At 45.8% G+C, this 25813-nt stretch overlaps 1 protein-coding gene across 2 annotated transcripts in view; it reads left to right on the plus strand.

The window, feature by feature from the left end:
• tasp1 (taspase, threonine aspartase, 1) overlaps positions 1-25813 on the plus strand; it is a gene marked incomplete at its 3' end in the record, with an annotated part of 79759 nt that overhangs the window by 28204 nt on the left and 25742 nt on the right. For both annotated transcript variants that reach the window (XM_031799620.1, XM_031799621.1), the window contains 2 exon segments: positions 4349-4468; positions 7293-7371. In XM_031799620.1, coding sequence (XP_031655480.1) covers positions 4349-4468; positions 7293-7371 — 199 coding nt within the window.

Raw genomic sequence — 25813 nt, forward strand, 5'->3', positions numbered from 1 at the left:
AAAGGAGACTGCGTAAATCAGGCCTTCATGGTCGAATTGCTGTAAAGAAACCACTACTAAAGGACACCAATAAGAAGAAGAGACTTGCCAAGAAACACAAGCAATGGACATTAGACCGGTGGAAATCTGTCCTTTGGTCTGATGAGTCTAAATTTGAGATTTTGGTTTCCAACCGCTGTGTCTTTGTGAGACGCAGAGTAGGTGAACGGATGATCTCTGCATGTGTGGTTCCCACCGTGAAGCATGGAGGAGGAGGTGTGATGGTGTGGGGCTGGTGACACTGTCAGTGATTTATTTAGAATTCAAGGCACACTTAACCAGCATGGCCTCCACAGCATTCTGCAGTGATACGCCATCCCATCTGGTTTGGGCTTAGTGGGACTATCATTTGTTTATCAACAGGACAATGACCCAACACACCTCCAGGCTGTGTAAGGGCTATTTTACCAAAAAGGAGAGTGATGGAGTGCTGCATCAGATGACCTGGCCTCCACAATAACCTGACCTCAACCCAATTGAAATGGTTTGGGATGGACCGCGGAGTGAAGGAAAAGCAGCCAACAAGTGCTCAGCATATGTGGGAACTCCTTCAAGACTGTTGGAAAAGCATTCCCCGTGAAGCTGGTTGAGAGAATGAGAATGAAGTAGGTGTGTCCAAACCTTTGACTGGAATGGAATTGGGTTGAGGCAGTTCACTTGTAGTTTTCCCCACATACTAGGTCTATGTTATTGTTAACTTGGTAAACATTGTGATTCATCAGAATTAAGTTTGATTAATCCTGAACTATTCCAAGAAGAGAGAATTCATTGAACATAGAGAACTGTATTAGGTGTGTTGGTGTCAGTTGGCTCGTGGAGGTGTCAGTTGGCTCGTGGAGGTGTCAGTTGGCTCGTGGAGGTGTCCGTTGGCTCGTGGAGGTGTCATAGAGGACTAGGTTTGAAAAGGGTTTTGATTTGCTTTCCTAGCCTCCTCCCCTAGCTCCTCCTCCTCCTCCGTAATGTTGTAGCCTAAACCTACTGGATAGTTCATATGTCGTGGTGCTCTGCTTTCCCATGGCAGGATTGAGGCCTAGTTGAGCAACCATGAGATGATGACAATCAGTTGGTGGCTGCACCAGACTGATGTTGTTGTAGAAGTATTAAAACAATGTCAATGTAGTCCATTTTTACGTTTGTGAGTTTCTACTTAACAATACGTTTTGTAGGTTATTTTTGCGATCATATCCTTTAAAAAATATATATTTGAACTTGTTGAATTTTATAGCACACCAATTCAAAACAGCTTCCATTTGAGGAATCTAGTGCTGTGAATATGAGCTGTGTCAGAATGTGTTTTTAAGAGAGAGAGAGAGTGAGTGCATAGAGTTTGTACTCAGAGAACCGTGTTGATTTCATAAAAAAATGTTGATTTCAGCTGGTCTGGTTTTGATTTTCATACAGCAATGCTATTATGTCTCTGTGTTTGCCAAGCCATAAAAATGTTCCCATTTTTAAATTTCTCTCTGATTTAAAAAATAAATCTGAGACACAAACACCTGTTCCACATGTGAAAACCATGCGGATTACGGACTGAGAAGAGTGGAACTTTTAGAAATTGAATTGCACATAACTAATCATATCTTACTTGAATAGATTTTGACATACTTTTGGTCATGTAGTGCATGTGGACCAGATCCCACTCATTGCTCATGGATCTGTGCTATAGCAGCACACAAGTAGACTTCAAATGCATGCTGGGCCGGGCACGCCCTGAGCCTGTGAAGTGAGCGCTACTGGAGCGGGCGAGAAGGCTGTCTCCTTCAGCCTTTTGGGAATGTCGCTCCACGCTCCAGTCAAATTGGGCTCCACTCCTTGCTCTGCTCATATACTCTGATGTGGACACCTGCTCGTTGAACATCTCATTCCAAAATCATGGGCATTAAAAATGGAGTTGGTCCCACCCTTTGCTGTTATAACAGCCTCCACTGTTCTGGGAAGGCTTTCCACTAGATGTTGGAATATTGCTGCGGGAACTTAATTAATTATTTGTACCCCTTTTTCCTCCCCAATTTAGTGGTATCCAATTGGTAGTTACAGTCTTGTCCTATCGCTGCAACTCCTGTGCGGACTCGGGAGAGGCGAAGGTCGGGAGCCGTGAGTCCTCCGAAACACAACCCAGCCAAGCTGCACTGCTTCTTGACACAATGCCTGCTTAACCCGGAAGCCAGCCGCACCGGAGAAAACACTGTACACCTTGCGACCGTGTCAGCGTGCACTGCGCCTGGCCCGCCACAGGAGTTGCTACAGCGTGATGGGACAAGAACATCCCTGCCGGCCAAACCCTCCCCTAACCTAATCTATCTGGCTGTTAGTGAGGAGTCCCTGGAGACTGTTGGCTGTTAGTGAGGAGTCCCTGGAGACTGTTGGCTGTTAGTGAGGAGTCCCTGGAGACGGTTGGCTGTTAGTGAGGAGTCCCTGGAGACGGTTGGCCAGGAGTCCCTGGAGACGGTTGGCCAGGAGTCCCTGGAGACGGTTGGCCAGGAGTCCCTGGAGACGGTTGGCCGTTAGTGAGGAGTCCCTGGAGACGGTTGGCCGTTAGTGAGGAGTCCCTGGAGACTGTTGGCCGTTAGTGAGGAGTCCCTGGAGACGGTTGGCCAGGAGTCCCTGGAGACGGTTGGCCAGGAGTCCCTGGAGACGGTTGGCCGTTAGTGAGGAGTCCCTGGAGACTGTTGGCCGTTAGTGAGGAGTCCCTGGAGACGGTTGGCCAGGAGTCCCTGGAGATTGTTGGCCGTTAGTGAGGAGTCCCTGGAGACGGTTGGCCAGGAGTCCCTGGAGACTGTTGGCTGTTAGTGAGGAGTCCCTGGAGACTGTTGGCTGTTAGTGAGGAGTCCCTGGAGACTGTTGGCTGTTGGCCAGGAGTCCCTGGAGACTGTTGGCCAGGAGTCCCTGGAGACTGTTGGCCAGGAGTCCCTGGAGACTGTTGGCCAGGAGTCCCTGGAGACTGTTGGCCAGGAGTCCCTGGAGACTGTTGGCCAGGAGTCCCTGGAGACTGTTGGCCAGGAGTCCCTGGAGACTGTTGGCCAGGAGTCCCTGGAGACTGTTGGCCAGGAGTCCCTGGAGACTGTTGGCCAGGAGTCCCTGGAGACTGTTGGCCAGGAGTCCCTGGAGACTGTTGGCCAGGAGTCCCTGGAGACTGTTGGCCAGGAGTCCCTGGAGACTGTTGGCCAGGAGTCCCTGGAGACTGTTGGCCAGGAGTCCCTGGAGACTGTTGGCCAGGAGTCCCTGGAGACTGTTGGCCAGGAGTCCCTGGAGACTGTTGGCCAGGAGTCCCTGGAGACTGTTGGCCAGGAGTCCCTGGAGACTGTTGGCCAGGAGTCCCTGGAGACTGTTGGCCAGGAGTCCCTGGAGACTGTTGGCCAGGAGTCCCTGGAGACTGTTGGCCAGGAGTCCCTGGAGACGTTGGCCAGGAGTCCCTGGAGACGGTTGGCTTTTAGTGAGGAGTCCCTGGAGACGGTTGGCTTTTAGTGAGGAGTCCCTGGAGACGGTTGGCCAGGAGTCCCTGGAGACGGTTGGCCAGGAGTCCCTGGAGACTGATGGTTTAATACAATGTGTTTCTGTACAGGGTTTGTTTTGCAAAGGCTTGAGTCTGAATCTTTAAACACATGTTCTCACACACAGACAGACAGACACGGGGAGAGAGAGAGAGTCTGTGGAAGAGCGAGTCATCATGCCATCCACCGACCTTTCCTTCGCCTCCAATTCACCAACAAGCCCCTTCCAAAGAAAACCTCAATCAGTGAAGGAAAACAAACGGTTCAGATGAACAACATAGAATGAACAGTTGAAAAATTTGAGAGGAGAGAAGGATAAATGATTTCCTGATCATGTTAATGTTGAACCTGGGTCCATTTCAATGGACTATTCCCATGTCTGGTGGTCGGAAAGATGTCTGATCAAAATATGCTCATTCCTAGGTTTAGAACGTCTAGAATTCTTTGAGCTAAGCATGATCGATTGATTTTGCCTTGGCCATACACATCACACTTCATGTTTTATGGAGAGAGGGGTATTGGCAGCCACTGTATATTCACCACCATGCTTAAGAGACCTACTGTTGGATAGAACCACTGTACGTTATGTCTACTCAATTATATTGATTTAATTTGATTGATTATCTGATCATTTTAAAGGTGAATCCTAACATCTGTTTGATTCGAATTTGATCTTAGCCCTTGATTTCTTTGGAAGACTAAGTTAAAAGTTGACCTCTGGTGGGAGTTAAGATTCACTTTTATGGACCTTGTTTTCCTCTTGGAGTCAGTGTATGAATGAATGTTTTCTGAGTCACCCGATCTTGTTTTCCCTTTAGGAGAATGGATCAGGGTTGCTGGACACGGTGGGAGCGATCGTAGTGGACAGAGAGGGGAACGTGGCAGCTGCAGTGTCCAGTGGGGGTTTAGCCATGAAACACCCAGGCAGGGTGGGACAGGTACAGTAACCATGTCCTCTGGGTCCAAGGCAGGGTGGGACAGGTACAGTAACCATGTCCTCTGGGTCCAAGGCAGGGTGGGACAGGTACAGTAACCATGTCCTCTGGGTCAAAGGCAGGGTGGGACAGGTACAGTAACCATGTCCTCTGGGTCCAAGGCAGGGTGGGACAGGTACAGTAACCATGTCCTCTGGGTGGGACAGGGACAGTAACCATGTCCTCTGGGTGGGACAGTAACCATGTCCTCTGGGTCCCAGGCAGGGTGGGACAGTAACCATGTCCTCTGGGTCCCAGGCAGGGTGGGACAGTAACCATGTCCTCTGGGTCCCAGGCAGGGTGGTACAGTAACCATGTCCTCTGGGTCCCAGGCAGCGTGGGACAGGTACAGTAACCATGTCTTCTGGGTCCCAGGCAGGGTGGGACAGGTACAGTAACCATGTCCTCTGGGTGGGACAGGGTGGGACAGGTACAGTAACCATGTCCTCTGGGTGGGACAGGGACAGTAACCATGTCCTCTGGGTGGGACAGGGAGGGTAACCATGTCCTCTGGGTGGGACAGGGACAGTAACCATGTCCTCTGGGTGGGACAGGGACAGTAACCATGTCCTCTGGGTGGGACAGGTACAGTAACCATGTCCTCTGGGTGGGACAGTTACAGTAACCATGTCCTCTGGGTCCCAGGCAGGGTGGGACAGGTACAGTAACCATGTCCTCTGGGTCCCAGGCAGGGTGGGACAGTAACCATGTCCTCTGGGTCCCATTCAGGGTGGGACAGGTACAGTAACCATGTCCTCTGGGTCCCAGGCAGGGTGGGACAGTAACCATGTCCTCTGGGTCCCAGGCAGGGTGGGACAGGTACAGTAACCATGTCCTCTGGGTCCCATTCAGGGTGGGACAGGTACAGTAACCATGCCCTCTGGGTCCCAGGCAGGGTGGGACAGTAACCATGCCCTCTGGGTCCCAGGCAGGGTGGGACAGTAACCATGTCCTCTGGGTCCCAGGCAGGGTGGGACTGTAACCATGTCCTCTGGGTCCCAGGCAGGGTGGGACAGGTACAGTAACCATGTCCTCTGGGTCCCAGGCAGGGTGGGACAGTAACCATGTCCTCTCTGGGTCCCAGGCAGGGTGGGACAGTAACCATGTCCTCTGGGTCCCAGGACAGGGTGGGACAGTAACCATGTCCTCTGGGTCCCAGGACAGGGTGGGACAGTAACCATGTCCTCTGGGTCCCAGGACAGGGTGGGACAGTAACCATGTCCTCTGGGTCCCAGGACAGGGTGGGACAGTAACCATGTCCTCTGGGTCCCAGGACAGGGTGGGACAGTAACCATGTCCTCTGGGTCCCAGGACAGGGCTTTAACAGGGTGATTTGTTGCCACTTGTCCACTACTTATTTCCATAATTTAATAAATTAAACATTTAATCTACTTGCTGAGAATGAGCAGTAATTAATGCTCTCTCTCTCTCTCTCTCTCTCTCTCTCTATCCCTTCCTCCCTCTCTCTCTCTCTATCCCTCTCTCTCTCTATCCCTCTCTCTATCCCTTCCTCCCTCTCTCTCTATCCCTCTCTCTATCCCTCTCTCTATCCCTTCCTCTCTCTCTCTCTCTCTCTCTATCCCTCTCTCTATCCCTTCCTCCCCTCTCTCTCTCTCTCTCTCTATCCCTCTCTCTATCCCTTCCTCCCCCTCTCTCTCTCTCTCTCTCTCTCTCTCTCTATCCCTTCCTCCCTCTCTCTCTATCTCTCTCTCTATCCCTTCCTCCCTCTCTCTCTCTCTCTCTATCCCTTCCTCCCTCTCTCTCTATCTCTCTCTCTATCCCTTCCTCCCTCTCTCTCTCTATCCCTCTCTCTATCCCTTCCTCCCTCTCTCTCTCTATCCCTCTCTCTATCCCTTCCTCCCTCTCTCTCTCTCTCCCTCTCTCTATCCCTTCCTCCCTCTCTCTCTATCCCTCTCTATCCCTTCCTCCCTCTCTCTCTATCTCTCTCTCTATCCCTTCCTCCATCTCTCTCTATCTCTCTCTCTATCCCTTCCTCCATCCTCGCTCTATCTCTCTCTCTCTATCCCTTCCTCCATCTCGCTCTATCTCTCTCTATCCCTTCCTCCATCTCGCTCTATCTCTCTCTCTATCCCTTCCTCCCTCTCTCTCTCTCTCTCTCTCTATCCCTTCCTCCCTCTCTCTCTCTCTCTCTCTCTATCACCTTCCTCCCTCTCTCTCTCTCTCTCTCTCTCTCTCTCTCTATCCCTTCCTCCCTTCCTCTCCTCTCTCTCTCTCTCTCTCTATCCCTTCCTCCTCTTCTCTCTCTCTCTCTCTCATCCCTTCTCTCCTCTCTCTCTCTCTCTCTATCCCTTCCTCCCTCTCTCTCCTCTCTCTCTCTCTATCCCTTCCTCCCTCTCTCCCTCTCTCTATCCTTCCTCCCTCTCTCCCTCTCTCTATCCCTTCCTCCCTCTCTCCTCTCTCTCCCTCTCTCTCCCTTCCTCCTCTCTCCCTCTCTCTATCCCTTCTCCCTCTCTCTATCCCTCTCTCTATCCCTTCCTCCCTCTCTCTCTATCCCTCTCTCTATCCCTTCCTCCCTCTCTCTCTATCCCTTCCTCCCTCTCTCTCTATCCCTTCCTCCCTCTCTCTCTATCCCTCTCTCTATCCCTTCCTCTCTCTCTCTCTATCTCTCTCTCTCTCTATCCCTTCCTCTCTCTCTCTCTCTATCCCTTCCTCTCTCTCTCTCTCTCTATCCCTTCCTCTCTCTCTCTCTCTATCCCTCTCTCTCTCTCTCTCTCTATCCCTTCCTCCCTCTCTCTCTATCCCTTCCTCCCTCTCTCTCCCTCCCTAGGCTGCTCATCATGGATGTGGATGCTGGGCTGAGAACACCAGTACCCTGAACCCTTACTCTACAGCAGTGAGTACTTCAGGTAAAACTTGTGTTTATGTCCTCTGTCATCTCTCCATATCTCAGTTTCCAGACATTTTGATTTGACTGAGCCTGTTTTGAGACTGAAGCTCCTTGTAGTCTTAACGTTTTGAAGAAGAGGAAGAATTTAGTTTGGACCTGTCTGCTTTACAGCTGCAATATGTAATAGAAATATTTGTTATAGATCTGTCATGCTCATTGAAAGCAAGTCTGAGAAGTGGTTTATCTATTCTATGTGCTCTATTTCTATGCTTTCTGTTCTTATGTTTCGTTTTGGCATTTTTTTTTTTTTTTACACCAGCAACAAACAGCTGAAAAATGTATTTTTATGCTAAATATATTTCAGAGGTTTAGATGGTACAATAATTCTCTATACTAGACTTGTTTTGTCACATCTGTCTGAAGTTAGGCAAATTATTACAATTTTAGCAACCAGGAAATGGAGGAGCGATTTCTGCATCTTGCAGGTTGTTCTGATTTGAATGTTTCTGAAGTGCAGATATAAGTCAGATTCAGTCATGGGTTGTAACTGCAAACGGCACTGCTTTTAACTGTATAGGGGTAGGGGTATTCACCTCTGACCCGACGAGGTCCGTAGTCTGCTAGTTTTCTGTTCTCCCTGATTATGAATTGCACCCACCTGGAGTCCCAGGTCTACGTCCGTCCCAGGTCCCAGGTTTAGAGGGGAAGAATGGGGAAACAACACTGCGTCTGACTTCAAGGTCCAGAGCTGATTTTGAGGGCTATAGGGAGGTGTGTTCCATTTGGTCTCTTATGTAGCTGACTATGTCATTGACTGAGTCACAATGGTCTCTTATGTAGCTGACTAAGTCACTGACTGAGTCACGATGCTCTCTTATATAGCTGACTAAGTCACTGACTGAGTCACGATGGTCTCTTATGTAGCTGACTAAGTCACTGACTGAGTCACGATGGTCTCTTATATAGCTGACTAAGTCACTGACTGAGTCACGATGGTCTCTTATGTTTGCTGACTAAGTCACCGACTGAGTCACGATGCTCTCTTATATAGCTGACTAAGTCACTGACTGAGTCACGATGCTCTCTTATATAGCTGACTAAGTCACTGACTGAGTCACGATGGTCTCTTATATAGCTGACTAAGTCACTGACTGAGTCACGATGGTCTCTTATGTAGCTGACTAAGTCACCATGGTCTCTTATGTAGCCGACTAAGTCACTGACTGAGTCACGATGCTCTCTTATATAGCTGACTAAGTCACTGACTGAGTCACGATGGTCTCTTATATAGCTGACTAAGTCACTGACTGAGTCACGATGGTCTCTTATGTTTGCTGACTAAGTCACCGACTGAGTCACGATGCTCTCTTATATAGCTGACTAAGTCACTGACTGAGTCACGATGCTCTCTTATATAGCTGACTAAGTCACTGACTGAGTCACGATGGTCTCTTATATAGCTGACTAAGTCACTGACTGAGTCACGATGCTCTCTTATATAGCTGACTAAGTCACTGACTGAGTCACGATGGTCTCTTATGTTTGCTGACTAAGTCACTGACTGAGTCACGATGCTCTCTTATATAGCTGACTAAGTCACTGACTGAGTCACGATGGTCTCTTATATAGCTGACTAAGTCACTGACTGAGTCACGATGGTCTCTTATATAGCTGACTAAGTCACTGACTGAGTCACGATGGTCTCTTATGTAGCTGACTAAGTCACTGACTGAGTCACGATGGTCTCTTATGTAGCTGACCAAGTCACAGTGCTTTGGATGGTTTGCCCTCCTCCTCATCAGTCACTAAACTTGTTTAGTTCTTTGTGTAGTTTCTCTTTGTTAGTCATCTGCAGACCAGGTGTACTGCAAGGCTCAGTGGGTCTGCAGGCAAGTTTAGCCTAACACGTGACACCTGTTGCATGTGGATGGTGAGGATAGTGAGGGAGGGGAGGGTACATGAGGTCATGTGGGGGATTTGTGACCCAAATGGCACCCTATTGGTTCTGGTCAGATGTAGTGCACTATATAGGGAAAAGGGTTACGTTTTGGAGGCAGCCAGGGGGGGCACCTTCTCAAGACCCTCCAAACCCAAAGACGTTGGATTATATCTGTTGTGCATTAGCCTGCTGGTGACATTTCACTATGTAGACCTATTGTCCTTGTTCTCAAAGTGTGACGTCTCCTCACGTTGCCTTTTAACCACTAAAAAAACAACTCGTATTTTTTTTTGTTCAATGGAGCGGTTCTGTTTTGTTAGTTTAGAGTTTCTCCTTTATGTCTCTCTCATAAATGGAGATGGATTAACTGAGCAGAGCTGGCAGAGGAAAAGAGATGGAGAAAGAGAGGTATGAGAGAGGGGGCGAGAGTGGGCAAGAGAGAAAGAGGGAGAGAGGAAAGAGAAACAGCCAACAAGGGAGTCTGACTCGACTGTCTCTCTCTCTCTCTGCTCCCAGACTCTCACAAACTATGCAGTGCTGGCAAGGAAAGGGAGAAGGATGGAGGGGGAGAGAGAGAGAAGGATGGAGGGGGAGAGAGAGAGAAGGATGGAGGGGGAGAGAGAGAGAAGGATGGAGGGGGAGAGAGAGAGAAGGATGGAGGGGGAGAGAGAGAGAAGGATGGAGGGGGAGAGAGAGAGAGAAGGATGGAGGGGGAGAGAGAGAGAGAAGGATGGAGGGGGAGAGAGAGAGAAGGATGGAGGGGGAGAGAGAGAGAAGGATGGAGGGGGAGAGAGAGAGAAGGATGGAGGGGGAGAGAGAGAGAAGGATGGAGGGGGAGAGAGAGAGAAGGATGGAGGGGGAGAGAGAGAAGGATGGAGGGGGAGAGAGAGAGAAGGATGGAGGGGGAGAGAGAGAGAAGGACGGAGGGGGAGAGAGAGAGAAGGACGGAGGGGGGGAGAGAGAGAGAAAGACGGAGGGGGGAGAGAGAGCGAAGGACGGAGGGGGAGAGAGAGAGCGAAGGACGGAGGGGGAGAGAGAGCGAAGGACGGAGGGGGAGAGAGAGCGAAGGACGGAGGGGGAGAGAGAGCGAAGGACTGAGGGGGAGAGAGAGCGAAGGACGGAGGGGGAGAGAGAGCGAAGGACGGAGGGGGAGAGAGAGCGAAGGACGGAGGGGGAGAGAGAGCGAAGGACGGAGGGGGAGAGAGAGCGAAGGACGGAGGGGGAGAGAGAGAGCGAAGGACGGAGGGGGAGAGAGAGCGAAGGACGGAGGGGGAGAGAGAGCGAAGGACGGAGGGGGAGAGAGAGCGAAGGACGGAGGGGGAGAGAGAGCGAAGGACGGAGGGGGAGAGAGAGCGAAGGACGGAGGCGGAGAGAGAGAGAAGGACGGAGGGGGAGAGAGAAGGATGGAGGGGGAGAGAGAGAGAGAGAGAGAAGGATGGAGGGGAGAGAGAGAGAAGGACGGAGGGAGGGCGAAGGGCGGAGGAAGGGCGGAGGGAGGGCGGAGGGAGGGAGGGCGGAGGGAGAGCGAAGGGCGGAGGGAGAGCGGAGGGGGAGCGAAGGGCGGAGGGGGAGCGAAGGGCGGAGAGAGAGAGCGGAGGGGGAGCGGAGAGAGAGAGCGGAGGGCGGAGAGAGCGGGCGAAGGGCGGAGAGGGAGCGAGAACGATAGAGCGAAAGGGGGGTGGAAATAGGGAGAGCGAGACAGTGTCACCTAGGATTATTGTTTTTCAACAGCTGTACAGGATTTTTTTTATTTTATGGAATGACTGAGAAGGTGACCTCTGGTGACTTAAAAAAAAAAAGACATTCTACTTCAAAATGCATGAAAATCTCATTATGTTGACACCATATGAAATATAACTGATGAGCACCACTGGACTGTAGGGAGATGATGAGGTGGCTCTACTCTCCTGGCTCTCATTCACACCACTGGGCTGTAGAGAGATGATGAGGTGGCTCTACTCTCCTGGCTCTCATTCACACCACTGGGCTGTAGAGAGATGATGAGGTGGCTCTACTCTCCTGACTCTCATTCACACCACTGGGCTGTAGAGAGATGATGAGGTGGCTCTACTCTCCTGACTCTCATTCACACCACTGGGCTGTGGAGAGATGATGAGGTGGCTCTACTCTCCTGGCTCTCATTCACACCACTGGGCTGTAGAGAGATGATGAGGTGGCTGTTGACTCATGGCCCGGTCTGTTTGTTACAAATATAAGTTGTCACTGATCTTAAAGGGATAGTGTGAGATTTTGTCAATTAAGCCCTTTTTCTAACTACCCAAAGTCAGATTCATCATTTTTGATGTCTTTGCGTGTAGTTTGAAATGAAGTTGAAGTTAGTTTCGCGAGCCATTATTAACTAGCGTTCGCTCAATGACTAGACGTCTATGCTAGTTTTTAATTTTACCTTTATTTAACTAGGTAAGTCAGTTAAGAACAAATTCTTATTTTCAATGACGGCCTAGGAACAGTGGGTTAACTACCTGTTCAGGGGCAGAACGACAGATTTGTTCTTTGTCAGCTCAGGGATTTGAACTTGCCACCTTTCGGTTACTAGTCCAACGCTCTAACCACTATGCTATCCTGCCGCCCCTAGTTAGAAATTGCAGTAACGCTAGATAGGAACCTCCATAATTTGCAGAATCTCGCACTTTCCATTTAAAAGCGCATCTCGATCAGGAATATGTGAGCCACCACTGCTAAAGGAATATAGGGGAAAGGCTGCAGGAAGAGAGAGAACCAACAAGTCTCGTAGCAGACGGTCTCAGCCAATTATTTTTATAGGAGTCTCAGCCCAGAATGGGCCTCAGCCAATGAAAATTCATGCTTTTATAGGAGTGTCAGACCAGACAGGGCCTTAGCCAATGAAAGGTCATGCTTTTATAGGAGTCTCAGACAAGACGGGGCCTCAGCCAATGAAAGGTCATGCTTTTATAGGAGTCTCAGACAAGACGGGGCCTCAGCCAATGAAAGGTCATGCTTTTATAGGAGTCTCAGACTAGACGGGGGCCTCAGCCAATGAAAATTCATGCTTTTATAGGAGTCTCAGACCAGACGGTGGTTCAGCCAATGAAAGGTCATGCTTTTATAGGAGTCAATGAGATTTCTATTGGCGTAGTTACGGGAGACAGAATCAATTACTATGTGATATTATGAGAACAACTTTGGTGTTTTCCTGCTCTACTACTTCGACTTGTTGATGGTAGAATGTTGTGATTAGAGGGAAGGAGGGTATAGCTTCATGTTTGACAAGAGGAAAACGGACCAGCTGTCATCAGGAAATCACACAGAGAGACAGAGAGACACCCACAGACAGACTGATAGATGTTGGCATTAGCGGGTAAGAATGTCTATTTCACCAGGTCACGTTGGCATTTGGGAATAGGTTTTTAAGTTATTATACATTTGTTTTATATTCAAAGCCCAAATTAATTAAATTAAATGTAGAAGTTCATGGAATGAACCTTGAAAGGTGTTTTTTTGGGGGGTCAGTTACATCGTGTTGTTCAAACGCTAGGTGGTTGTTCGATGTTAGAGCTGAAACGGTCTGCTGGTAGAGGACACAGAGATTATCATCTCTGACAGACATCTACAATATTTGTTATCAACATCCATTGTTGAAAAGATTACAAACTGAATTGAGCCACATTATACCACATGACTTCTTCCCTAATCCCTAATCAGTTTCTCCCATTTGTTTTTTGTTTTAAACATTAGAAACCTCCTCTCTTATTTTAGATTTTTTTTCTTCTTTTTAGGTCAAATTTGTATTATTTTGATTCATACAATATATTTTATGAATACATTTATAAAGGGCCCCCCCCCACCCCCACCGTCGATCTGACAGCCAAATCAATCTGGAGTTATAAATAAATATTACGTAGTAAATCTACTGAACAATATATCATATAGCCTCAGATATAATGATACATTAATGATCCACATTCATGGATGCAAAGGCCCGTTGATTAAGTTCAGAAATGTCCGCTTTCATGTGTCCAGAGTGGACACCTTGGCCCTGTGGCCGTGGAGATCTCCATAAGGACAACCAGAGTGGACACCTTGGCCCTGTGGCCGTGGAGATCTCCATAAGGACAACCAGAGTGGACACCTTGGCCCTGTGGATCGTGGAGATCTTCATAAGGACAACCAGAGTGGACATCTTGGCCCTGTGGATCGTGGAGATCTCCATAAGGACAACCAGAGTGGACACCTTGGCCCTGTGGATCGTGGAGATCTTCATAAGGACAACCAGAGTGGACATCTTGGCCCTGTGGCCGTGGAGATCTCCATAAGGACAACCAGAGTGGACACCTTGGCCCTGTGGCCGTGGAGATCTCCATAAGGACAACCAGAGTGGACACCTTGGCCCTGTGGATCGTGGAGATCTTCATAAGGACAACCAGAGTGGACATCTTGGCCCTGTGGATCGTGGAGATCTCCATAAGGACAACCAGAGTGGACATCTTGGCCCTGTGGCCGTGGAGATCTCCATAAGGACAACCAGAGTGGACATCTTGGCCCTGTGGATCGTGGAGATCTTCATAAGGACAACCAGAGTGGACATCTTGGCCCTGTGGATCGTGGAGATCTCCATAAGGACAACCAGAGTGGACACCTTGGCCCTGTGGATCGTGGCTGTGGAGATCTCCATAAGGACAATTTTTTAAAATGTGAGCAGCCATTGTTGCAATGCTAACTGATGAGGCGGAATCAATCTTTAAAAAAATTTTTTTTACAACATTTATTTTAGAAGTTATGGTTACTGCCAACCACGTTTTCCGTTGGCGTTCTGACCAGTGCCAATCAGAGTCATCACAAATCATCATCACTAGGCCGTCATTGTAAATAAGAATTTGTTCTTAACTGACTTGCCTAGTTAAAGGTTCAATAAAAAATACATTTTAAAAAATGGCGGATTTCCTGGAAACTGAAGAGTCCGTTCTCGTTGAATGCGTCTTTTGAAAGTATAAATACCCTCCTCAGATCAGGAATCTGATATAAATGGTTTCTTTACACGCTGAGAATGATTTATTACGCCATATTGTAATTTATTACGCCATATTGGAGAGTATGAATGCCCTTTAAGATTAGATCTCATCTGCTTCTCTGTAGCTTTCCACACATTTACTGACTATTCTATAATAGGTACAAGCATTTTGTTGAGTAAATCTGAAAAATAACACATCTTGAAATGAAGCTGGAGAAGCTGTAGGAACCAGAAGCCTTTGGGTTTAACCAGGTCTTCAGGAAATTCATTTGGAATGATGGGTGATATATATATTTTTTAGATTTTTGAACTACTAACTTCCTCCTGATGCTTTTGTTGTGAGTTCAGGAGTTTTTTCCATCAATACCAGGCGCTTTGTCTTTCTTCATATTTAAAAGAGCAGTTTTCATTTCAGATTAAGTGACAGGTTCCTCCAATACAACTGTTTCTTGTTGAGAGAGTTTGGGCAACGTAAGGTTCTCCGGGCAACGTAAGGTTCTCCAGGAACTGCCGAACAAGCAGAAGTATCAAAGCTATGTGAGGACCTGAAATTCAGTCTGAATAATAGTAGTATTTATTTCTGTAGGATCAGAGATCAGTGGTAGGAGATCTGATCAAGATCAGCTGATCTTGCTTCAGCGATGTTTAAGCTGCAGCACCAGGAAGTGGCTAGGCCTACTGTCTCACCCTCTAAATATAAATGCATAATGAATTATCCTCTACGTCGCAACGGGTCATTAAGTTCCAGTTCCAGTTCCAGTCTTGTTTTTCAGCTCAATTTCTTTCACTGTTGAATAGTTTTAAAAAAATTTTTAAAGAGAGTCTTCCAGCATTTTATAATGATTTTCCAATTCACTGATCTGAAGTCTTAATTTCTGTACATTAGAGGAAAAAGTGTGTTTTCCTCTGAAACCTTCTACAGCTAACCGTGCCCCCTAGTTGACTCCTCCACGGAGTGCTGATTTTATTTAAAATATACATTTTAAATTGCATCTAAACTGAGAGATGAAGTCAGAGTTGTGTAGTAAAATATGATTAAACCTCCATCTCATTGCACTCTTTTTCATTGGGAAGAGTTAAAATTTTACAAAGAATGGGATTATGATCAGAATGGCCAGTAATGTTTTTATAAGTTCCATGTTACCTGTAATATCAGTAGATGTTTAAATATAGTCAATTCTCGAGAAGATCTTACATCTAGCGCTATGAGAAGGTTCAGAACTATCTAGGTTAGAGCTATGAGAAGGTCCATATCTATCTAGGTTAGAGCTATGAGAAGGTCCAGATCTATCTAGGTTAGAGCTATGAGAAGGTCCAGATCTATCTAGGTTAGAGCTATGAGAAGGTCCAGATCTATCTAGGTTAGAGCTATGACAAGGTCCAGATCTATCTAGGTTAGAGCTATGAGAAGGTCCAGATCTATCTAGGTTAGAGCTATGAGAAGGTCCATATCTATCTAGTTTAGAGCTATGAGAAGGTCCATATCTATCTAGAGCTATGAGAAGGTCCATATCTATCTAGAGCTATGAGAAGGTCCATATCTATCTAGAGCTATGAGAAGGTCCAGATCTATCTAGGTTAGAGCTATGAGAAGGTCCAGATCTATCTAGTTTACAATCAATAATGGCATTCATGTCAATTCCAATAATAATGTGTATAATCTGATAAAGTGATCATGCTTCAGGTTACAAAAGGGATATTTTTTTGGGGGGGAGGAGCATAAATTGATACAAACGTGGTTTCCTTCCTTCCGAGTGGAACATACAGTGCATTCGGAAAGTATTCAGACCCCTTAACCTTTTCCACATTTTTGTTACGTTAAAGCCTTATTCTAAAATGGATTAAATTGCCCCCCCCCCCCCCTCATCAATCTATACACAGTACCCCATAATGACATCACAATACCCCATAATGACATCCCAATACCATATAATGACATCCCAATACCCCATAATGACATCCCAATACCCCATAATGACATCACAATACCCCATAATGACATCACAATACCCCATAATGTACTCCATAATGAGAAAGCAAAAACATGAGTTAAGTATTCGGACCCTTTACTCAGTACTTTGTTGAAGCACATTGGGCAGCGATTACAGCCTCGAGTCTTCTTGGGTATGAAGCTACAAGCTTGGCACACCTGTATTTGGGGAGTTTCTCCCATTCTTCGCTGCAGATCCTCTCAAGCTCTGTCAGGTTGGATGAGGAGCATCGCTGCACAGCTATTTTCAGGTCTCTCCTGAGATGTTCGTTCGCGTTTGTAACTGACTTGTTGGCCACCTCGTTTGCGTCATGTCTTTGAACCGTACCATTGTTCAATTCATCATCAATCTAGGAGGCTCTAACAGTTCTCACAGTTAGTTTCTTAACAGCTGCTTGTGAACAATTGTCAATCATCATTTTACAAATAGTCCAAGTGCTGCATCTGGATTCTCCTGTTTATACACATCAGACTAACATACAGTGGGGCAAAAAAGTATTTAGTCAGCCACCAATTGTGCAAGTTCTCCCACTTAAAAAGATGAGAGAGGCCTGTAATTTTCATCATAGGTACACTTCAACTATGTCAGACAAAATGAGAGAAAAAAATCCAGAAAATCACATTGTAGGATTTTTAATGAATTTATTTGCAAATTATGCAGATCCTCTGTCAGGTTGGATGGGGAACGTCGCTGCAGGTCTCTCCAGAGGTGTTCGATCGGGTTCAAGTCCAGGCTCTGGCTGGGCCACTCAAGGACATTCAGAGACTTGTCCCAAAGCCACGACTGCTTTGTCTTGGCTGTGTGCTTATAGTCATTGTCCTATTGGAAGGTGAACCTTTGCCCCAGTCTGAGGTCCTGAGTGCTCTGGAGAAGGTTTTTGTCAAGGTTTTCTCTGCACCTTGCTCCGTACATCTTTCCCTTGATCCTGACTAGTCTCCCAGTCCCTGAAGAACATCCCCACAGCATGATGCTGTCACCACCATGCTTCACCGTAGGGATGGTGCCAGGTTTCCTCCAGACAAGATACTTGGCATTCAAGCCAAAGAGTTCAATCTTGGTTTCAATAGACCAGAGAATCTTGTTTATCATGGTCAGAGTTCTTTAGGTGCCTTTTAGCAAACTCCAAGCGGGCTGTCATGTGCCTTTTACTGATGAGCGGCTTCCTTCTGGCCACTCTACCATAAAGGCCTGATTGGTGAAGTGCTGCAGAGATGGCTGTCCTTCTGGAACTTTCTCCCATCTCCACAGAGGAACTCTGGAGCTCTGTCAGAGTGACCCTGAACGTGGCCCTTCTCCCCCAATTGCTCAGTTTGGCCGGGCGGCCAGCTCTAGGAAGAGTCTTGGTGGTTCCAAGCTTCTTCCATTTCAGAATGATGGAGGCCACTGTGTTCTTGGGGACCTTCAATGCTGCAGAAATGTTTTGTTACCCTTCCCCAGATCTGTACCTCGACACAATCGTGTCTCGGGGCTCTACGGACAATTCCTGCGACCTCATGGCTTGGTTTTTGCTCTGTCCTGCACTGGCAACTGTGGGACCTTTTTATATAGACAGGTGTGTGCCTTTCCAAATCATGGCAATCAATTGAATTTACCACAGGTGGACTCCAATCAAGTTGTAGAAATATATCAAGAATGATCAATGGAAACAGGATGCACCTGAGCTCCATTTCGAGTCTCATAGCAAACTGTCTGAATACTGATGTAAATAAGGTGTTTTTTATTTTGAATACATTTGCAAAAATGTCTAAAAAACCTGTTCACTTTGTCGTCATGTGATAGTTTGTGTAGATTGATGAGGATTTGGTTTCTCCATCCATTTTAGAAAAAGGCTGTAACTTAATGAACAAAATGTGGAAAAAAGAGTCAAGGAGTCGGAATACTTTCCGAATATATTTAACTAGATCTGTTAAATAGTTTTTCATTTCCAGGTTTGGTTTATGTAGAATAAGCTTAATAACCTTTTTAGATTTAGAAGCAGGAAGCAGCTGCCAGTTTGTAGTTGTTTTTGAAACCCTTTTAATAAAAAGATGCCCTTGCAATAGAGCTTGATTTCTCCATAATAAGTCAAGACATTTTAATTGGCTTATTTGGCTCATTTAGAGCCCCTCAGATGACAGGAAATGGTCACTAAATTAGCCATGAGCCATCTGTGTTGACGTGAATACCAGTTTGATGGATAAAAGGGGGGGGGGGGGGGGGGGGGGAGTAACTAGCTGTGAAGTTACTATTCAGTTGCCAACTAAATAATTGTAAACCAGATATTTGAATTTGTTCCTAACTGACTTGCCTGGTTAAATAAAGGTCAAATAAAATAAATATATCAAAAACAATGAAAGAAATCCTCCCTGACAGCATAGGACACAACAGTCCTCCCTCGCCACTCAATGTTAGATCCGTGCCTGTCACTAAAACCCTCCCAACGCCTCTGAATGTCTCACTCCATTTCCTAAATATCTTGCATTAACTGACACATGAGGATATGAGAACGGGCAAGACATGATCTGTTGACTTTAAGCCTAAATGTAGCACAAACATGGAGAACATTTTTTTTTGTTTTTTTGTGGTGGTCCAAAAGGTAGATGTTTTTTTTTCCCCCCACCCCTGGCTGTAGTGACAGAGAGAATAAACAGAAGACTGTGAGAGAATATGGTTCAGTGCTATTAGCTTGAGTTTTATAGGGAGGATTTGTCTTACTGCTAGAATTTTCTTGAGGTTCTGCACGCATACAAGTTCTGATCTGATGTGAGAATCACCCCCCCCCCCAATTTGAGGAAGATCCTGATGACAAATTGTGTGAGTTGCCAGCTACAGTATTCTACTATCTCACATGTTTTTGTTGTTTTTAACTCTGTAATGCCTTGAATCCACCGGATCAATATGTGGTGAGTTTGTAGCTTTTAAATGTTTTTTTTTTTTTTTAACCCACATCTTTTTACAAAATAATCTGCTGAATTTGAATAATTGTTTGTGTTCCTTTAGGGCTCGGTGCAAACATCACAATAGAACATCACAGAAACCCTCTTGATTCTTGTAGTGTAAAGATGGAGGGAACACCCTGAGGCAGTTGGTCTGTCACAGGAATAAAGAAACCCGTCTCTTTCATATCCTGTCTCTTCCAGAGCCAACAAAGCAACGGCGTGCGTGTTTTAATGTATTTTATACAATGTATATGTGCCTGGTCTCTGTGTAGGAATAGATCTTACAGTATACCCTCTAAAAGCTGTTTTTATCATGGGGAAAAATAACCATAAAAAACCGACCACCATTCATTTTGCTGTCGCGGATATAAAGGATGTGTCTGAGGTGTTTCTGAATGGTTGCTTCTGTATTGTCAACCTCTTTCCTTTAAGATGAGAGGCTAGAAGCTGGTTGGTTGGCTTCTCTGTAGCTTGTGGCAAACAACCTCTTTCCTTTTAAGATGAGAGGCTAGAAGCTGGTTGGTTGGCTTCTCTGTAGCTTGTGGCAAACAACCTCTTTCCTTTTAAGATGAGAGGCTAGAAGCTGGTTGGTTGGCTTCTCTGTAGCTTGTGGCAAACAACCTCTTTCCTTTTAAGATGAGAGGCTAGAAGCTGGTTGGTTGGCTTCTCTGTAGCTTGTGGCAAACAACCTCTTTCCTTTTAAGATGAGAGGCTAGAAGCTGGTTGGTTGGCTTCTCTGTAGCTTGTAGCAAACAACCTCTTTCCTTTTAAGATGAGAGGCTAGAAGCTGGTTGGTTGGCTTCTCTGTAGCTTGTGGCAAACAACCTCTTTCCTTTTAAGATGAGAGGCTAGAAGCTGGTTGGTTGGCTTCTCTGTAGCTTGTGGCAAACAACCTCTTTCCTTTTAAGATGAGAGGCTAGAAGCTGGTTGGTTGGCTTCTCTGTAGCTTGTGGCAAACAACCTCTTTCCTTTTAAGATGAGAGGCTAGAAGCTGGTTGGTTGGCTTCTCTGTAGCTTGTGGCAAACAACCTCTTTCCTTTTAAGATGAGAGGCTAGAAGCTGGTTGGTTGGCTTCTCTGTAGCTTGTGGCAAACAACCTCTTTCCTTTTAAGATGAGAGGCTAGAAGCTGGTTGGTTGGCTTCTCTGTAGCTTGTGGCAAACAACCTCTTTCCTTTTAAGATGAGAGGCTAGAAGCTGGTTGGTTGGCTTCTCTGTAGCTTGTGGCAAACATGAACTCTTTTGATACTGTTCGTAGTTCCTTCAGCCAAGTGCTTTTCACTGTGTTAGAGGCTGATTTGGTCCGACAGGCTGTAGTTAGGGGTCATGTCTATGTGGTCTGAAGGGCTGTAGTTAGGGGTCATCTCTATTTGGTCTGAAGGGCTGTAGTTAGGGGTAATGTCTATGTGGTCTGAAGGGCTGTAGTTTGGGGTCATGTCTATGTGGTCTGAAGGGCTGTAGTTAGGGGTCATATCTATGTGGTCTGAAGGGCTGTAGTTAGGGGTCATGTCTATTTGGTCTGAAGGGCTGTAGTTAGGGGTCATGTCTGAAGGGCTGTAGTTAGGGGTCATGTCTATGTGGTCTGAAGGGCTGTAGTTCAGGGTCATGTCTATGTGGTCTGAAGGGCTGTAGTTAGGGGTCATGTCTATGTGGTCCACAGAGATAAGTCTCTCAGCTTGCATGCATACGCAAACAAGATACAAACAGGATTTTTTTTAAACACTCACACACACTCAGCAGCATCAGAGCAGTGGAGCGTTGAGTGGTGTCTTCAAGGTCTAGTGGAGCCTGTTTTGGTGGGATGGAGTTTTGGCCTGGTGACATCAAAGGCGGTACATTTAGTTAATAGACCAATAACAGAGAGTTCCATACTTAGGGTTGTAACCAATAGGGTTGCACATTTTGGGGGAATATTCAGAGGTGGAAACTTTCCGTGGGAATTAACGTAATTATATGCAAATTAATATTAATACCATTTAAATGTATATGTTTTTTGCAATAGATATATTTACCATATCATATGGAGACAGAAACATAAACCTTTTACCTCATAAGTAGACATAATTACAAATGATTAAATCCTTCCAGTAGAAATATATATATATATATATATATATATATATATATTTAGTTTTGAATTTAACTTTAATTAAATGAGTTGACTCTTCAAATGGGATGATTTCACTGAACAACAAAAGAAAGGGAATATTGAATTGATCCCCGAACGTTTACAACATCTGTAAAATGATTACCAAAGCTTTAGTTTCTAGACTGTATTCCTCTCAGGCTTCCATCTCCTCTCTCCTGAACCTCCTCAATGTCCACCTCTTGAACATCAGACTTTGAGGCCTCATCTTCGCTGTCACTTTCCAACCTTGTGGAGGATGGCTCGTTGTCAGGTTAAAAAAAACTCAAAATTTGCCCGGATGGCCACCAATTTTCAACCCTTATATTGGTCAGCCTGTTGCGTGCTTTGGTGTGTGTGTTCCCAAACAAGGACCAGTTGCGCTCTGAGGCGGCTGATGTTGGTAGGATTTGGAGGATGATGGAGGCAACAGGGGAAAGAGCCTCAGATCCACATAGTCCCTTCCCACCAGGTGGCTGATGAGCTATGTTGGCACGACTGCCATATTGCATCTCCATCCCAAAGCCCTTGCTTGGAAGTGTACTTCGCCAGAGCTGTTGCTATCGATAAGGTGTCTGATTCATCATTTTGAACTCGAGTAGGAGTAGAGGGACTTTTGTCAGAGGTTGCTTGTTGTGAGCGCTGAGGGAACTTTATGCACTTGGCCAGATGATTTTGAATCTTTGTTGCATTCTTCACATATGATTTGGCACAGTATTTGCAAATGTACACAGCGTTTCCTTCTACATTAGCTGCAGTGAAATGTCTCCACACATCAGATAATGCCCGTGGCATTTTCCTGTAACGATTAGGAAAAAAGGAGTAAAAAAAAGAAATACTATTTCATGTACAGATAAATAGTTAAACAGTTAAATTAAATAACTCCTTTGTAAGAAATATTTTAAAATGAAACATGTATGTAACACTCCTCAGTTAGCAGGCTCAAGCAAGCTAAAACCCACACGGTAGCAACAAAAAAAAACTAGCAGAAATTAGTTATTATTTAAACACACTTTGCTGTAGGCTACTATTTACTAGTTAACAAAAAAATGATATAACATATATTCACCCCACCCAGTGTTGTAATCAACCCTTACCAGAAAGCATGTAGCCCTTGGCTCAGACAGTGTAGTAGTGTGGGCTCAATAGCATCTCATTAGTGTGCAAGATCTTGAGAAACAGCTGTGCATGTGATGGCAGAATGCACTGTATGTGATGGCAGAATGCACTGTATGTGATGGCAGAATGCACTGTATGTGATGGCAGAATGCACTGTATGTGATGGCAGAATGCACTGTATGTGATGGCAGAATGCACTGTATGTGATGGCAGAATGCACTGTATGTGATGGCAGAATGCACTGTATGTGATGGCAGAATGCACTGTATGTGATGGCAGAATGCACTGTATGTGATGGCAGAATGCACTGTATGTGATGGCAGAATGCACTGTATGTGATGGCAGAATGCACTGTATGTGATGGCAGAATGCACTGTATGTGATGGCAGAATGCACTGTATGTGATGGCAGAATGCACTGTGCATGTGATGGCAGAATGCACTGTGCATGTGATGGCAGAATGCACAGTGCATGTGATGGCAGAATGCACAGTGCATGTGATGGCAGAATGCACAGTGCATGTGATGGAAGAATGCACAGTGCATGTGATGGAAGAATGCACAGTGCATGTGATGGAAGAATGCACAGTGCATGTGATGGAAGAATGCACAGTGCATGTGATAGAAGAATGCACAGTGCATGTGATGGAAGAATGCACAGTGCATGTGATGGAAGAATGCACTGTGCATGTGATGGAAGAATGCACTGTGCATGTGATGGAAGAATGCACTGTGCATGCAGAGGGTTGCAATTCCATTGAATTGGGGATAGTTTAACCAACATATGCCACAAGATCTAGAATTGCCTCATTTGGATCCTACAAAAAAAGGTTCACTGTTATAACCTAGCTTTTTTTGACGAATTTAAGCAAAATTACCCAAATTCCCGGGCTTAACTTCCCACAGAACGTTTCCGACCCCTTGTAACCCCTATCCATACCTCTCTGCCAATAAGAGAGCGTTTTCAGTGTTCCTCTCCCCACTCAGACCAATCCCAGACAGTCCTAGAAAAAACTATTGCTTAAGAAGCACATTTTATTTTTGAACCTTTTTTAATTGAAAACAATCACAGTAAAGTACTTAATTGTGACCCAGAAATTGTTTTGTTATTGTGTTGTTATTGCACTGTAGTTGAGCTCACCGCGGGTTTACTCCCCTACAGCCTCTTCCAAATCGCTCCCTGTCACTCCCCGTTGGCCCTAGTTCTTCTCTTCTGCATATCTGTAAGGTGTAAGCAATATGGTTTCAGCTTACTTATACCCTTCAGATCTGAAAATATTAAATGTCTCGGACCAAGGGGAGTGGTAGGGAGTGATTTGGGACCAGCTGCTAGAGAACTGGGTGACTGTGCCAGACAACACTCAGGAAGTGTGTGTGTGTGTCAGGGTTTCTGTTAGGAAAATATGGCACCGGACAATGTGACCGGGAAGCTATTAATTACCGGCCATTTGAGACATTTACCAGACGCGTATGCATTGGGTGTGTAACCCACTGTGCTCAGAATGACAGAAATCACATGGTAATGGATGGTAATGCATCTCAACAGGACATTTAGTGGATGGTAATGCATCTCAACAGGACATTTAGTGGATGGTAATGCATCTCAACAGAACATTGTGAGGATGGTAATGCATCTCAACAGAACATTGTGAGGATGGTAATGCATCTCAACAGAACATTGTGAGGATGGTAATGCATCTCAACAGAACATTGTGAGGATGGTAATGCATCTCAACAGGACATTCATTTAGAGGATGGTAATGCATCTCAACAGAACATTCATTTAGAGGATGGTAATGCATCTCAACAGAACATTTAGCGGATGGTAATGGATCTCAACAGGACATTTAGTGGATGGTAATGCATCTCAACAGAACATTGTGAGGATGGTAATGCATCTCAACAGGACATTTATAGGATGGTAATGCATCTCAACAGAACATTCATTTATAGGATGCTAATGCATCTCAACAGAACATTCATTTAGAGGATGCTAATGCATCTCAACAGAACATGCAGCTCATGTAATGAAGCAGCCAATTAAACTTAATTGTCAAACATTTGCCAAAATGCAATTTGCAGGAAAACACCATTCTAACCAGAGCACCTGGGAAAAGACCATTCTAACCAGAGCACCTGGGAAAACACCATTCTAACCAGAACACCTGGGAAAACACCATTCTAATCAGAACACCTGGGAAAACACCATTCTAAACAGAGCATCTGGGGGAATCTAAAGATGCAACATCTAGAATGGGTTGATATGACTAGGATTGTTCCTTTGGCTTCTGGACAACCATAGAAAGTTATAATGAAAACCAATAGAACAGGAGAGAGATGACATAGTGGTGGGTCCAATAGAACAGGAGACAGATGACATAGTGGTGGATCCAATAGAACAGGAGAGAGATGACATAGTGGTGGATCCAATAGAACAGGATAGAGATGACATAGTGGTGGGTCTAATAGAACAGGAGAGAGATGACATAGTGGTGGGTCTAATAGAACAGGAGAGAGATGACATAGTGGTGGGTCCAATAGAACAGGAGAGAGATGACATAGTGGTGGGTCCAATAGAACAGGAGAGAGATGACATAGTGGTGGGTCCAATAGAACAGGAGAGAGATGACATAGTGGTGGGTCCAATAGAACAGGAGAGAGATGACATAGTGGTGGGTCCAATAGAACAGGAGAGAGATGACATAATGGTGGGTCCAATAGAACAGGAGAGAGATGACATAGTGGTGGGTCCAATAGAACAGGAGATAGATGACATAGTGGTGGATCCAATAGAACAGGAGAGAGATGACATAGTGGTGGGTCTAATAGAACAGGAGAGAGATGACATAGTGGTGGGTCCAATAGAACAGGAGAGAGATGACATAGTGGTGGGTCTAATAGAACAGGAGAGAGATGACATAGGGGTGGGTCCAATAGAACAGGAGAGAGATGACATAGTGGTGGATCTAATAACAGGAGAGAGATGACATAGTGGTGGGTCCAATAGAACAGGAGAGAGATGACATAGTGGTGGATCTAACAACAGGAGAGAGATGACATAGTGGTGGATCCAATAGAACAGGAGAGAGATGACATAGTGGTGGGTCCTACAGAACAGGAGAGAGATGACATAGTGGTGGGTCCAATAGAACAGGAGAGAGATGACATAGTGGTGGATCCAATAGAACAGGAGAGAGATGACATAGTGGTGTGTCCAATAGAACAGGAGAGAGATGACATAGTGGTGTGTCCAATAGAACAGGAGAGAGATGACATAGTGGTGGGTCTAATAGAACAGGAGAGAGATGACATAGTGGTGTGTCCAATAGAACAGGAGAGAGATGACATAGTGGTGGGTCCAATAGAACAGGAGAGAGATGAC

This window comes from Oncorhynchus kisutch, linkage group LG20 (genome assembly GCF_002021735.2).
Source record: "Oncorhynchus kisutch isolate 150728-3 linkage group LG20, Okis_V2, whole genome shotgun sequence".
NCBI lineage: Eukaryota > Metazoa > Chordata > Actinopteri > Salmoniformes > Salmonidae > Oncorhynchus > Oncorhynchus kisutch.